Source organism: Anthonomus grandis, chromosome 22, assembly GCF_022605725.1.
Source record: "Anthonomus grandis grandis chromosome 22, icAntGran1.3, whole genome shotgun sequence".
Classification (NCBI taxonomy): domain Eukaryota; kingdom Metazoa; phylum Arthropoda; class Insecta; order Coleoptera; family Curculionidae; genus Anthonomus; species Anthonomus grandis.
The window spans coordinates 45,099,273-45,115,152 of NC_065567.1; the positions used below are offsets into that span (position 1 = coordinate 45,099,273).

The window sequence follows — 15,880 nt, forward strand, 5'->3', positions numbered from 1 at the left end:
AACCAAAGTAAATAATATTTATTTATTTTTTTTATATTTTATTTTTAAACAAATATACCAAAAACAATAACAAACAATGAAAAATACAAATAACGGTACTATAACAACTGTTCAAAATGCCCTCCCCATTAACTTCAATGCGTTTTGAAATACGTTTAACAAATGACTGCCGTATTTTAAAGAGAAGATCCTCATTGTGTTTTAACATATTTACAGAATTTACAATTTTTACATTTAGTTTATTTAAATTATTTATAGGGCTATCATAAACAATTGATTCCAAATATTCCCAAATACAGAAGTCCATGGGGTTTAAGTCTGGATTACGCGCAGGCCAAAGCAAAGGTCCTCCACGGCCAATACAACGTTCAGGGTATTTTTCGTCAAGGTAATTGCGTACCTGTCGAGAAAAATGCGCTGAACATGCATGTTCTGCCTAACATTTAATGGTATATCTTCTAAAAGACCTCCAAGTTCATTTCGTAAGAAATTTAAGTACGAGTCTCCGTTTAAATTAGGTGGTAGTTCAGGGGGGCCTATTACATGGTTTCCAATAATACCACATCAAATGTTAACTGTAAATTCGTGCTGGAAATGACGACTGACAACTGAATTTGGGTTTTCTAAAGTTAAATACGCCACGTCTAGTAAATGTAGCCTCGTCTGTGAATAACACTCTGCTAATAAGCATTGGATCTGCGTTTTGCATATTTCTAAATTGACGACAACAACTGCATTCTAGCTGGCAAATCTGGTGGGACCAAATACTGAACTGGTGTAAAGTGGTATGGATAGAGCCTTCTTTCTGACAAACTTTACCAACACATGATTTGCTTACACCCGTAGCTGCCGCTATTCGCCCAGTACTTAACCCGGGCGGCCCAAAACAGGCATTTTTGGCCGTAATGATCCAGTTTCTCCTAGTCGGCTATAAATTCTTTGGAATAATTTATGATTTGGTTGTCTATCTGGAAATTTTTCCTGATACCTGCGTCTTGCATGCCGTCCATTAAAATTTACTCGCGCATACAAAGAATATCATGCATCTCCAAATTGGTAAACAAATTATGCCTAGGCATTACTTAAAATGATTATTACTAAAAAAGTAAAAACTAACGCAACGAGTGCCCTCTACCGAAAACACGAATAATGTATACGAACTTTTATTTTTCTTTTTAAAAGACTCGTATGTTTTAAATTTCATGTCAGTATGTCAATTAGTTCAGGACCTATGAAAAAAAAACGATAAATCAAATAATACTTTGACACCCTCTATTTCAGTTACTATTAAAGTTAGAATGAGGCAAGTTGACCTCAATCACATTATTTTGACGTAACAGTCGTACGTATACAGGGTGTTTCAGAATTATGGGATCAAACTTCTGGGGGTTGGGTTGGGTTAGGTTGGGTTGGTTGCAACAGAAGAATGCATTTGAGTATAGGAACCCATGTCCGGAAATGCGTCACTACGCCACTACGGCCCTAAGACGCGTTAAAATTTATAAAAAACATTAATTACCTAAATCTCTGCATTTATTTTTACCTTTTGTACATGATACCATACCATGTCATGTTTAAAAATTTTATAGCTTACAATTTTTAAACATTTATTGCTAACAAAAAACTTTACCAATCAAGAATTGGCGAATATTGAACATTGAATGTTGTATCATGAACATTATCCCGAACGACAGCATCCTGGATACAAAAAGTTTATTGCGGTTCATCGGCGGCTCGCTGGGACAGGCATGTTTAAGACCAAAATGCATGATACTGGTGTTGCTCGAACCGTAAGAACGGTCGAATTTGAAGAAGAGGTGCTTCAGCGAGTTGCCGATGAACCATCAAATAGCACACGTGACGTCGCTAAGAATATGAATACGAGTAACGCTTCTGTCTGGCGGGTACTACATGAGCAACAACTCCATCCTTACCACTTCCAGAAAGTTCAAGGTATGACTGCAGCCGATTATCATCCTAGAGTTCAATTTTGTCGATGGCTTCTGGATCACATCATTGCACAACCAAATTTTTTACGATATGTTTTGTGGACCGATGAAGCCTCTTTCACAAGAGACGGTATTTTTAATAGTAGGAATAGCCATGTTTGGGACGAAGAAAATCCTTATGCAATTTTTCCAAGAAAACATCAGAATCGTTGGTCTGTCAACGTATGGGCAGGCGTTGTTGATAATTATTTAATTGGGCCATACCTTCTACTGGAACGGTTAACAGGACCTATTTATCTGCGTTTCTTGGACGAAGTTCTCCCAGAACTCCTTGAAAATATTCCACTAAACGTTAGACAGCAAATGTGGTTTTAGCATGATAGAGCGTCGGCTCACTTTGCTGTGCAAGTACGCGAGTATTTGGCTCAGCGGTTTGGGCACCGTTGGATTGCCAGAGGTGGAGCAGTTTCGTGGCCTCTTAGGTCACCCGATTTATCGTCGCTCGATTTTTTCTTGTGGGGACATGTAAAGTCTTTAGTCTACGAAACTCCAGTAGAATCAGAGCTAGACTTAATTGGACGAATAACAGCATCATTTGAAACCATTTAAAACGAGGATCAAATTTTTAGTGTAGTCGGCCGAAATCATGTGCGGCGTTTAAATCGGTGTATTGAGGTTGGAGGAAGACATTTTGAAACAATTGTTGTGATGGTATCATATACAAAAGGTAAAAATAAATGCCTCAGATCCTATTTAGGTAATTAATATTTTTTCTAAATTTAAACGCGTCTTATGGCCGTAGTGGCATAGTTACACATTTCCGGACAGGGGTTCCTATACTTAAATGGATTCTACTGTTGCACTGAACAAACTCTAGAAGTTTGATCCCATAGTTCTGAAACACCCTGTATACTAATATTTGACATATATTTTCCAAAAATATACCTTATATCTTTAACGAACATCTTAAAGTTGTATCAATGTTCCGTTTTATGATGTACAATGAAAGGCCTTAACTTATTCCTGTCTCCCTTAAGAACGCTTACATAGGCCGAGACCTTGGCATAAAGAAAAATTTTAGAGGATTGGAGTTTTATATGGCCTCATATTCAACTAAACCTAAAAAAACTAAAAACAAATAACTGTGTTACTAAAATAACATATTAAATCAAATATATAGATGTAAGGATTGGCAATATAAAAATCTTTATTTAGCAAGAAGAAATAAGAGAACTACGAACTAAAGAAATCCTAAAATGACTAAAAAGGAAACCAATTCTGTAAAATTTCTGAAGTACAAATCTTGCAAATAAAACTTGGAATAAATTTAGTTGTTCATTTTTTTTCTCAAAAAAAAATCTCGGGCTTTTTAAATGTTTGAAATGTAGTCCATTTACTATTTAATATTTTCCTAAACATACTTGAAAATCGTTTTGAAAATGTTTAACGATTTATGTAGAAATTAATATACAGCGATTTATTTTTTTTAATGGCTTATATTGCTTATTTCTAAAAATAAGACCATATCGACTTATACAAAACTGCAAAATTTCAGGTTCGCTATGACTTACGATTTCCAAAATAATTGACACATTGTTTTCAAGAAAAACAAAAATTAACTCAACATTTTTTCAAAGCTGATGAGACGTTTCATGCTTAGATTTTTCCCCAAAAATTCCAGCTCTTGTTCTCTTGTCCAAATAAGATCTCCTTATGGTGCGCGGAAGCAATTCTTTGGAACCATGTGATCCGAAATCATTTCTGATTTGATTACGATACAGATTCTTGATGCTCCTGTCAAGTTAGCTTGACTGTTATTTCCCATTTGCTTCAGTCCCAACTTTGCTTCTCCTTAAATCACCAGGTGCAATGGTGAGAGGTTAAGAGGGGCCTCCATAGATGCAGTTGGTGTAAATTTCATGGCTCCTGTTATGCCTAGACATGCGAACCTTTGTATTTTGCTTAACTTAAGCCTTGCTGCTACTTGCCGGATTTTTGGCCACCACGATAAGTTATAGTGGGCACTACTACTCTAGTATAGATCCAGTGTGTTTGTAATTCCCAGGTTTGCCTATGCATGTATTTGGTCGTCAATAAAATTGATTCCGATCGCTTGGTTACTTTGTCGAGATGTTGGTGCCAAGTTAATTTGGGGTCCAAGATAATCCCCAGATATTTTATCTCTCCCAACATAGGAATTTCTTTATCATGCAAGAATAGTGTCTTAAGGACCTTCTCACTCTGTCCAGTTTTTCACGATGTTGAGAGCAGTTTGTATTCTTTCTCTCACCGTTGTATTAAATTTTCCTTGGACTAGGATCACCAAGTCATCTGCATATCCTATAATTCTAATGGTTTTTTCCCTTTTTTTTAGTTAGTTTTAATAGCAGTATGCTCCGTCCGTAATGTGTCTGTCAAGCAGTTTTCTAGTGTCTTCAAAAGAATAGACATAAGATTTATCGGTCTGAAAGATTTAGATTAAGAATAGTCAGTTTGTCCTGTATTAGGTATAATAGCAACCCGTACCGGCCTCCATCTCAAAGGGATATATCTATAAGCTAGACTGGCCCTTAATATCCAGTCAGTTTATTTATTAATACATTTGGTCCTTCTTGCATCATTGCTGGAATGATTCCATCTGGGCCAGCAGATTTGTAGGGCTTAAATGAGTTCGTGGCGCATTTAGTCTTCTTATATGTCACAACTTTTTTGGCAGCTTCCCAGTCCTCTCGACGTACTTTTTATTGGCGTTGTTCTGTACTCTTCTGACTGGAAGTTATGTTGTGTTTTATAGCACACCCAGGAAAATGTACCCGAAAAAGGTAGGTCAGTGTTTCTTTTCCTGTAGTTGTATACACATCATTGCTATTGCATAGGAAGCTAATCGTGCAGCTTTGCTTGTAACCTTTTGGAAATAAGCACAGTCTGGAACGCTTTCCAGCTACTCGCAGTACTTGCTCCAAGAGTCCTTTTGCCTGCTTTAGCTTGTTATAGTCAGTTAGAGATGTCTTACAGGTTTCTTATCTTTCATTGTATTTGGCATTGTTAAATTCTTTTCTAACAGTCTTCATCTTTTCAAGGTCTTTACTCCACCACACGATTTTTCTGGATGCAACCCTTTTGATTTCCGAACTGTTATTTTCGTAGCACTTAATGATTGTGTCAGTCAGTTTCTCCGCGTAATCATTTAGTTTGTCTTTATCACTTATCTTTACAACCAAGTAGCTCGCGATCGAGTTATACTTTAAAGTTACCCCAATCGGTTCTTTTCGGATTTTGGTAAGCTGTTATTTCCCGGTCAACACTCATAATTTAAAAATAAATGTATCTATGGTCCGAGCAACTTTCTTCCATCGATACATGCCAGTTTTTAATAGAATTATTTATGTAATTAGTATATACAGTTAAGTTTATAACCTCACTTCTTTGTCTTGATACAAAAGTTCCTGATTGCCTGCAGCTTCTCACTAGTCTTTCTATGACCTCTGTTGTGGATGCCTTGGGTCATCATAAGGAAGGCATGATGATCCGAGTAAGTCCTTCGGGCTCCCTTTTTTATGTATTACACATTCTCACTGCCCAAACATTTACTTTCTCTGGATGTTGAGTTCAACATGGATTTTCTGGTGCCCGGCAATTTTGTCGATTTACTTGTTTATTCAGTATAAAAAGAAAATATTTTTTGTTTTAACAGTATTATTCTGCAGTAGTTCCATAAATTGGTGGAAAATTTCGATTCTTCTACCTGCTTCCTCTTCATTAATTTCCTGGAGAATTGTTAGTTTAAAGAGGTGAAATTCGTGCCTTCAGAACCCTTACTACTGAAGACTGACTCACTTCTAATTCACACGCTACTTGTCTAGTAAAAATGTTAGGATAGTCTTGAACACATAATAACACATTAATTTTGGGATTTTCATTGAGCGCAGATTAACGAGAAATAGTTGTTCTTCTAACGTGGTCATTTTTCCTGAAACTGATTTTCAATTTTGCTTACAGTACTTTGCGATATCGGTGGTAAATCAGGATACATGTTTCTAAATAAGTCCATAAATTTATATTTTATTATATATATATATATTTAACTTTATATAAATTTCTACAAAAATCGTTAAAAATATTCAAAATGATTTTCAAGTACGTCTAGAATAATGTTAAATAGTAAATGGGCTACATTTTATAAAATACTTTTTAAGTAAAATAGATTCTATATTTTATATTAAATAAAAAAATATATTTTAATTATCTTAAAAACGATAAAATAACGATAAAAACGGATAATCACATAAACTTGAAATTTTGCAGCTATGTATAATTTGACACGCTCTTTAAAAATATACAATAAAACATGAGCTTTACTATTTAAAAAAAATTATCGACGACGTCATAACTTGTTTTTGGGACACACTGTCTAGCTGTGCTTTCAACAAATAAGAGCGCTACTAAAAATACTAATCGATGGGTCCGGGGATTTTTTTGGAGAAAAAATTAAGTATATGAACTACTGAATTTATTCCAAGTTACGGACTCACACTGTATGAACTGTTAAATTAACTGACTAAAAACACCTATGGTTTTCTCTAAGGTTTTTGGTAGTTTATCTTCTTTGGGGACTTCACTTCCTCCTAGTTGAAATGTTTTAATTTTTGTATTTATTTGCTTTGACTGCCACAGCAAAATGTGTTCTTTGTATCTATACAAGAAATTTGATATTCTAGTCATTTTTGTTGTTTATCTTGATAACAATCTATTATACAGAGAGAAAGTATCGCAGTTTTAGGACTTTATTGGTAGAAAAAAATCTATATTTATTCTCTTATTGGTACATAGTTCGATAGATTTCAACAGCAGCCGTTGAGTGTATTTAAGAGCTGTTTTGTTTTATCCCATCAATTGTCATGTTTTTTGAAACTTGTTTACATAGATGTAAAGTGCAAAACTTCATAATGCTTTCATACCTCATCACTGGACATAGGCAGGTTTTTTAAATAGAAATAGGTATGTACAGGGTGTTTCAGAACTATGGGATCATACTTCTAAGGGTTGTTCAGTGCAACAGTAGAATCTATTTGAGTATAGGAACCCATGTCTGGAAATGTGTCACTATAAAACGGCTACTACGGCCCTAAAACGCGTTTAAATTTAGAAAAAATATTAATTACCTAAATAGGATCTGATGCATTTATGTTTACCTTTTGTATATGATACCATTACAACAATTGTTCAAAATGTTTTCCTCCAACCTCAATACCCCGATTTAAATGCCGCTCATGATTTCGGCGGACTACACTAAAAATTTGATCCTCGTTTTGAATGATTTCAAATGCTGCTGTTATTCGTCCAATTGAGTCTAGCTCTGATTCTACTGGAGTTTCGTAGACTAAAGACTTTACATGTCCTCACAAGAAAAAATCGAGCGACGTTAAATCGGGTGACCTAGGAGGCCAAGAAACTGCTCCACCTCGGCAATCCAACGGTGCCCAAACCGCTGAGCCAAATACTCGCGTACTTGTACAGCAAAGTGAGCCGGCGCTCCATCATGCTGAAACCACATTTTCTATCTAACGTTTAGTGGAACATTTTCAGGGAGTTCTGGGAGAACTTCCTCCAAGAAACGCAGATAAATAGGTCCTGTTAACCGTTCCGGTAGAAGGCCCAATTAAATAATCATCAACAATGCCTGCTCATACGTTGACAGACCAACGATTCTGATGTTTTCTTGCAAAAATTGCATAAGGATTTTCTTCGTCCCAAACATGGCTATTCTTACTATTAAAAATACCGTCTCTTGTGAAAGAGGCTTCATCGGTCCACAAAACATATCGTAAAAAATTTGGTTGTGCAAGGATATGATCCAGAAGCCATCGACAAAATTGAACTCGAGGATGATAATCGGCTGCAGTCATACCTTGAACTTTCTGGAAGTGGTAAGGATGGAGTTGTTGCTCATGTATTACCCGCCAAACAGAGGCGTTACTCGTATTCATATTCTTAGCGACGTCACGTATGCTATTTGATGGTTCATCGGCAACTCGCTGAAGCACCTCGTCTTCAAATTCGACCGTTCTTACGGTTCGAGCAACACCAGTATCATGCATCTTGGTCTTAAACATGCCTGTCTCAGCGAGCCGCCGATGAACCGCAATAAACTTTTTGTATCCAGGATGCTGTCGTTCGTTATAACGTTCATGATACAACCGCGATGCTGCTCGTGCATTGCAGTTTGTTGCTCCGTATGCTAACTGCATATCCGCCAATTCTTGATTGGTAAAGTTTTCCTTTAGCAATAAATGTTTAAAAATTGTAAGTTATAAAATGTTTAAATGTATCATGTACAAAAGGTAAAAATAAATGCAGCAGATCCTATTTAGGTAATTAATGTTTTTTATAAATTTTAACGCGTCTTAGGGCCGTAGTGGCGTAGTGACGCATTTCCGGACATGGGTTCCTATACTCAAATGGATTCTTCTGTTGCACTGAACAACCCCAAGAAGTTTGATCCCATAGTTCTGAGACACCCTGTATATCTTAACACTATCCTTTGCTGTATATATTCGCAACTGAAAAAAATGTTTTCTTCTTTTTTAATTTAAACCTATATAAATATATGAAGTAAACATAAAAGGCCATTGGGGTAACAATAAAGAAAATAAGACCGCCTGTTTTGTAGTATTTTTATTCAATAACTTAATTTATTTATTTATTTGCTTATTTGTAATATTGTATAATTGTAAACTGTAACGTGCTATATCCAGCCCTGAACATGGCCTAAATAAAGGCTGAAAAGTCGGCATTTCTTCTAAAATAAAACCAGCTTGCTCTAAAGTCCTAAGTCTGCGACACTTTCTCTTTATTTCCCACTAAGGACGTTCAACTTTATTAATTCTACTTTCTACATTGTATTATACAATAAATATTGCTATAGAGGCGTTTTTCATCTCTCAATGGAAAAAGAACCTTATTTTTGAAAAATGTAAAATTGCAATTAAAGCACGTAATCTGACCAAACATATTTACAAAAATTACAAAGTTATAATTATTTTAGAGGTGGCATCGAGATGCTTTCAATTGTGTTTCCTAAGGCAGAAGTTCGCGCCTCTTGGGAAGAAACCCTAATGGAGCTTAAATCAAAATTAGGTAAGTTACACTAAATTAAAATGTATTGTATAACTTAATAGCAGTGAATTATTGATAAACTCTCGAAAAAAATTGGTTTACGTATTTACGAATCGAACGAATTTCAATCAATTGACAAATGTAAGCGACAACGGAGAGTTAGGATGCAATGCTTATCTTACACGATATTATCAACGATTACGTTGAAGAATCTTAAGGGACCAGGGGTTAAGTGCATATATGTGGTCGAAATAAATAATAAAAACCAAAAATAACAAGAAACTCTCTCCCTAAAGGGATCAAAACATAAAATATCATGACAAAGCTTTAGGGTTTTTCTACATAAAAATTAAATATACAGGGAGAATAAAAAAAAGATATGACGTCTTCAATATGTTTTTAAATGGAAACCACAATTTTTTAATGCAGAATCAGAAAGAACGCGTTTTTTTACAAAGGATATGGTACAAATGAATAGTGGTTACATGAGCAATTTTGAACGAAAAATGATGATAAAATGTAAAATTAAAGAAATACCTATATAAAAAAATTAAATGTTCGAATTGAGCACCGTTAACAACCTGCCAATAACCAAGGCGATTTGCAAATTCTTTTTGAACGTTGTCAATAACATCTGGAGTAATATTTCTAATTTCCTGGCATATTTGTTCTTTTAAATCTTCTAAACTCTCCGGTTTAGTGACATTCATTTAACTTTTTAAGTATCCCCATAAAAAGTAATCAAAAGGAAATAAATCTGACGATCTAGGTGGCCATTAAATGAGCCCTCGTCTACCTATCCAACGATTTGGAAGAACCTAATTTTGATAATTGCGAACGGATAAAGCATAGTGTGGCGGGGCTCCATTTTGCTGAAAAAAAGATCACGTTGGTTCGTGTCAGGTTCTTCTAAATCCCGATACAAAGTTATCAGAGCGGGGATGAAATAATTTAAAAGAATGTCCAAATACCTCTTACCAGTGAGAGTGTCACCAAAAAAGTAAGGTCCTAAAACTCTTCCTTCCACTATACCGCACCACACATTGACTTTTTGTGGGTGTTGTGTATGACATTCTGTGAAATATATACAGATCGTGTTTTCGTTCGTTACTTATAGGAAACCGCATAGAGGCGAAATTTTGCAACGTCGCGCGTGTACGAGTGCCTGCGACAGAGCACCGCCCCGGCCGGCCCGAGGACGGCCGACGGGATTAGTAAACATTTGACTTTCGTGGGAGCTGCGTCGTTTGGCGACAAAATGTCCCAAAATATTACGCGAAAATCCAGGCATTTTTAAAATATTTATTCTAATGCGGGTTTTACAGACATGACAATGTGTAAAATCCGCATGGAATTGTAATCTTAAAATGTTTAATATGCCGTGTTTTGCATAATGAAAATTAAAGCGTTATTCTAATAAAAAATAAAACATCAACTCTGATAAAAATATAATAAAAAATCAGAAATAAAACACTAATAAACAAACTTAAGAACATATAATTTTTTAAATAAAAGGCTCAAATAAACCGCCTTCTTTTGCTAAACAAAAACTTAACCTATCTTAAAAGCTATTTCGCACCTCCAAAAGAGTTTCAGGTAAAATGGAATTGGCAACTTCGACAATTTTATTTCGCAACTTCTCTAAATTTGTTGGTCTACTAAATTCATGCTTGTAAATGGTCTGCTTAAGGTAACCCCACAGATAAAAGTCATTTGGAGACAAATCTGGAGATCTAGGAGGCCATTTAATATCGCCGGTCTCACTAATAAGGCGGTTAGGAAAAATATTTGTTAAAAAATCTTTTACCCTAGCCGCGTTATGAGCAGAACAGCCATCTTGCTGAAAATAAACCGATCCCAGGTCTACATCAGGTAGGATTTGAATGGCAGGAATAAAAACTTGGTTTTGCAGCAACTCAAGGTGCTTTTGGGCGTTTAAAGTGCCATCAATAAAAAATGGCCTTATAACATTGTCGCCCAAAATACCTGCCCAAACATTCAATTTCTGAGGATACTAAGTACGAAACTGACAACTTCTGCGCTCGTTTTCCTGAGACTAATAACGAACAATGGAAGGATTGTGTTGGCCATGTAATGGAAAAGAAGATTCATCAGAAAACAAAATATTTTTTACAAAATAGTCGTTTTCATTTGCCTTTTCCATCATGGTTTCACAAAATTCCATTCTTCGCCACTGGTCTTCAGGAAATATTTCCTGAGTTTTTGAATACTTAAAACATTTGTACCCATATTTTTTCCAGATACGAGCAACAGTTTTATTGCTCATTCCCAGTTCCTCTCCAATACTTCTAGTGGACCGTGTCGAATCAAGTTCTAGGGTACTGCAAACCATTTCTTCCCGCCGTTCTATATCCTGGACCACTTCAACAGGTGGTTCTTGACATTTTGTGTGGCATTTTTTACAATCTTGAAGACAAAAAGATGTCTCAAAATTTATAACCACATTCAAAACCGTTTTTGCACAAGGAATCGGTCTATTCTCAAATGTCACTGAAAACAAATCTCTACATTGTACTGCCGAATTGCCTCCATAAAACCATTTAATTAGTTAAACTCTTTCGGAAGGGGTATAAACAGCCATAGTGAAAAAGATAAGAAAATAACGCTCAAAAATTATTAATGCAACGTTCAGTAACATAGCAAAGTGAGGTCTGCTGACTCCCGGTTCAAAAAATAAAAACGAAATATTCCGCCGCCTGCAAGCCGCAACCAAGCGGTGTTGCCATTATTTTGGGTAATACGTAGCTCACGATAACACGATCTGTATATATGTATATATATATATATACAGTGCATCCCAAAAGTTTATGTCTAAATTCATTTAAAATTCAGGAGTGTGTTCGAAAAAAAACGCTCGGACCCGTCGATTTTTATTTCAAGTTGCGCATTTTTGTACGTGAAGTTTGTATATACAGGGTTGCTCAAAAATAAATTACGACCATCAACTTAATTTTTTTAAATGAAAGCACCTTTTTTTATTTCATTTTTGAATTTCGCGTGGAATTCTACGTATATTTCATGCATCATGTCCTATATCTAAAGTCAACAGTTATCGAAAAAAAGGACGATCAAGCATTATTATTGAAGTTCACCTTACGTGTTTTTTATTGTTGGCGTGTTTTTTTATTGTTGGCTGGTGACCGTGTATTTTCATAGAAACTGTATGACAGTTCTACGCCAATCAGATATTGTCAAGTGTGAAGTGTACGAGCAAAGGTGCGGTTTTCACAATGGTAAAGTTAACGGAAAGAGAAAAAATAGAAATTCTGTGCATGGTTGGCTTTGGTGATAGAACACGTACCCAAAAAGAAGCTGCTCAATTATTCAATGATATCCATCGTCCACCGATATGTCAAAAGGTGGTGAGTAGAATAGAGATTAAATTTAGAGAATTCGGTCATGTTAGAGATCTGCTGAAATCTGGTCATCCTACGCGAGATGAAAATGAACAACTTGACATTTTGCTTTCTTTGGAAGAAAATCCATGCACTCCTGTGTCGCAGATTGGGGCAAATTATACTACATGGCGAATAATACACATGGCGAAATCTATAGTTCACCGAATAGTTAAAAAGCACAAATATCACCCCTACAAAGTTATTCCTGTACAAGAGTTATTTGATGACGATTTCGATAGGTGAAATGAGTTTTGTGAACGCTTACAAAACATGTGCAATCTGAATAATAATTTAGAAACAAATATTATTTTTTCCGATGAAGCCACGTCCTGTTTGAATGGTAGTGTAAACAGACAAAATTGTCGATATTGGGCAACAGAAAATACGCAATGGATGATGGAGGTAAGCACCCAGTACCCTCAAAAACTAAATGTGTGGTGTGGGATAGTGCGCGGAAGAGTAATAGGTCCCTTTTTCTTTGAACAGACTTTAATGGGACAAGTGTATCTCGATTTTCTCCAATTTGAATTAGTTCCAGTATTATTAGTTATATTCCCAAATCCATTGGACCCAGAGTATCCTGACGAAAAACTAATTTTTCAGCAAGATGGCGCTCTTCCGCACTATGCTGCCACTGTGTGTACATTTTTGGATAAAACCTTTCCCAATCGGTAGATAGGAAAGAGAGGACCCATCGAATGTCCTGCTAGGTCGCCTGACCTAACACCAATGGACTTTTTTTTGTGGGGATACCTCAAGTCGAAGGTATTTGTTAATAGGCCAAATAATCGAGACGACTTGAAAGAGAGAATTCGCAGAAAAGTGCGCGCCTTAACTCCGGAAATTATTGAAAATGTGCAACGAGACTTTATTGATCGCCTTGGCTATTGTCAAGCCGTGAATGGCAACATTTAACTTAATTTCTGTTCTTTTTTTATTTGTTACATGAATCGTCTTTTTTTCGATAACTGTTGACTTTAGGTATAGGACATGATGCATAAAACATACGTAGAATTCCACGGGAAATTCAAAGATGAAATAAAAAAAGGTGCTCTCATTTGAAAAAAATTAAGTAGATGGTCGTAATTTATTTTTGACCAACCCTGTATATACAAACTTCTCGTACAAAAATGCGCAACTTGAAATAAAAATCGACGGGTCCGAGCGTTTTTTTTTCAAACACATCCCTGAATTTCAAATAAAGTTAGACATAACTTTTGGGATGCACTAATTTTGGGATGGCCGAATTAATAATAAAACGCAGGATGACAATGTTTTCGCCTCTCAAAAAGAATAAACACCACTTGAAAATGTAAAAATACTTCAAATAGTTGCACCAAAATACATTCACTTTTTGAACTAACAACAACGACAACATGTGTTTTATTATTGCCTACCTTTCCTTGTTACTCCCTACACACTACGTTTCTATTGTCTTATCAATTTTAAAAATACAGTATATAAACTGTTTGTTGTTATTGTAATGTTTAATTTGACCAAGTTCTCATACAATGTCAAAAGTATAGCATCATATCTGAAAGCCTATTTTAATGAATGCTTGCTAATATTATTGTTAGATATGTTTAAGAAATATTACGAAAGAAAATGTAAAAAAAGTTACAAGAATTAAAGAAAAAATAAAGCCAAACGATTGACAAACATCTATCAAAGTTATAAAAAAAAAAAAACTCATGTCCAAGTATGCAGTTTTGAGTGATAAAATTATGAAATGTTTATTTTAATACACTTTTTATTAAACCCATTTTTTTTTCAAATGTATGTATGACTGTAGTTAAAAATTATTTAAAACATGTTGTTTAATTTGTGTGTAAGTTATTAGAATAATACATCACACAATATTTAAAAAAATATATATAAGAATATATGTATACAGATCGTGTTATCGTGAGCTACGTATTACCCAAAATAATGGCAACACCGCTTGGTTGCGGCATGCAGGCGGCGGAATTTTTCATTTTTATTTATTGAACCGAAAGTCTGCAGACCTCACTTTGCTGTGTTACTGCACGTTGCATTAATAATTTTGATTATACGTTATTTTCGTGTTTTTTTCACTATGGCTCTTTATACCCCTTCCGAAAGAGTTCAACTAATTAAATGGTTTTATGGAAGCAATTCGGCAGTACAATGTAGAGATTTGTTTTCAGTGACATTTGAGAATAGACCGATTCCTTGTGCAAAAACGGTTTTAAATGTGGTTACAAATTTTGAGACATCTTTTTGTCTTCAAGATTGTAAAAAATGCCACAGAAAACGTCAAGAAGCACCTGTTGAAGTGGTCCAGGATATAGAACGGCGGGAAGAAATGGTTTGCAGTACCCTAGAACTTGATTCGACACGGTCCACCAGAAGTGTTAGAGAGGAACTGGGAATGAGCAATAAAACTGTTCCTCGTACCTGGAAAAAATATGGGTACAAATGATTCAAGTATTCAAAAACTCAGGAAATATTTCCTGAAGACCAGTGGCGAAGAACGAAATTTTGTGAAACTATGATGGAAAAGGCAAATGAAAACGAATATTTTTTAAAAAATATTTTGTTTTCTGTTGAATCTTCTTTTCCATTACATGGCAAACACATTTCTTCCATTGTTCGTTATTGGTCTCAGGAAAACAAGCACAGAAGTTTTCAGTTTCGTACCCAGTATCCTCAGAAATTGAATGTTTGGGCAGGTATTTTGGGACACAGGTATATAGGGCCATTTTTTATTGATGGCACTTTAAACGCCCAAAAGTACATTGAGTTGCTGCAAAACCAAGTTCTTCCTGCCATTCAAATCCTACCTGATGTAGACCTGGGATCGGTTTATTTTCAGCAAGATGGCTGTCCTGCTCATAACGCGGCTAGGGTAAAAGAATTTTTAACAAATACTTTTCCTAACCGCCTTATTAGTGGGACTGGCGATATTAAATGGCCTCCTAGATTTCTAGATTTGTCTCCAAATGACTTTTATCTGTGGGGTTACCTTAAGCAGACCATTTACAAGCATGAATTTAGTAGGCCAACAAATTTAGAGGAGTTGCGAAATAAAATTGTCGAAGGTGCCAATTCCATTTTACCTGAAACTCTTTTGGAGGTGCGAAATAGCTTTTACAATAGTTAAAGTTTTTGTTTAGCGAAAGAAGGCGGTTTATTTGAGCGTTTTATGAAAAAAATGATATGTTGTTAAGTTTGTTTATTACAGTTTTATTTCTAATTTTTATTATATTTTTATCATAGTTGATATTTTATTTTTTATTAGAATAACGCTTTAATTTTCATTATGCAAAACACAGCAGTCTGCTACTTTTTCACTGCTATTTGGTTTAGTAGCAACTGCTATCTGCTATGAGTTTAAGAATCGCTGCTATTAAAATAGCAACTGAATTTTTTTAC

General features: G+C 35.3%; 1 protein-coding gene across 4 annotated transcripts in view; it reads left to right on the plus strand.

Annotated features, from left to right (window-relative positions):
• The window catches only part of LOC126749096 (rho guanine nucleotide exchange factor 17), a 344,657-nt gene that overhangs the window by 289,262 nt on the left and 39,515 nt on the right, over positions 1-15,880 (plus strand). For all 4 annotated transcript variants that reach the window (XM_050458724.1, XM_050458723.1, XM_050458727.1 and 1 more), the window contains one exon: positions 8,995-9,086. In XM_050458724.1, coding sequence (XP_050314681.1) covers positions 8,995-9,086 — 92 coding nt within the window. The remainder of the gene's footprint in view (positions 1-8,994; positions 9,087-15,880) is intronic.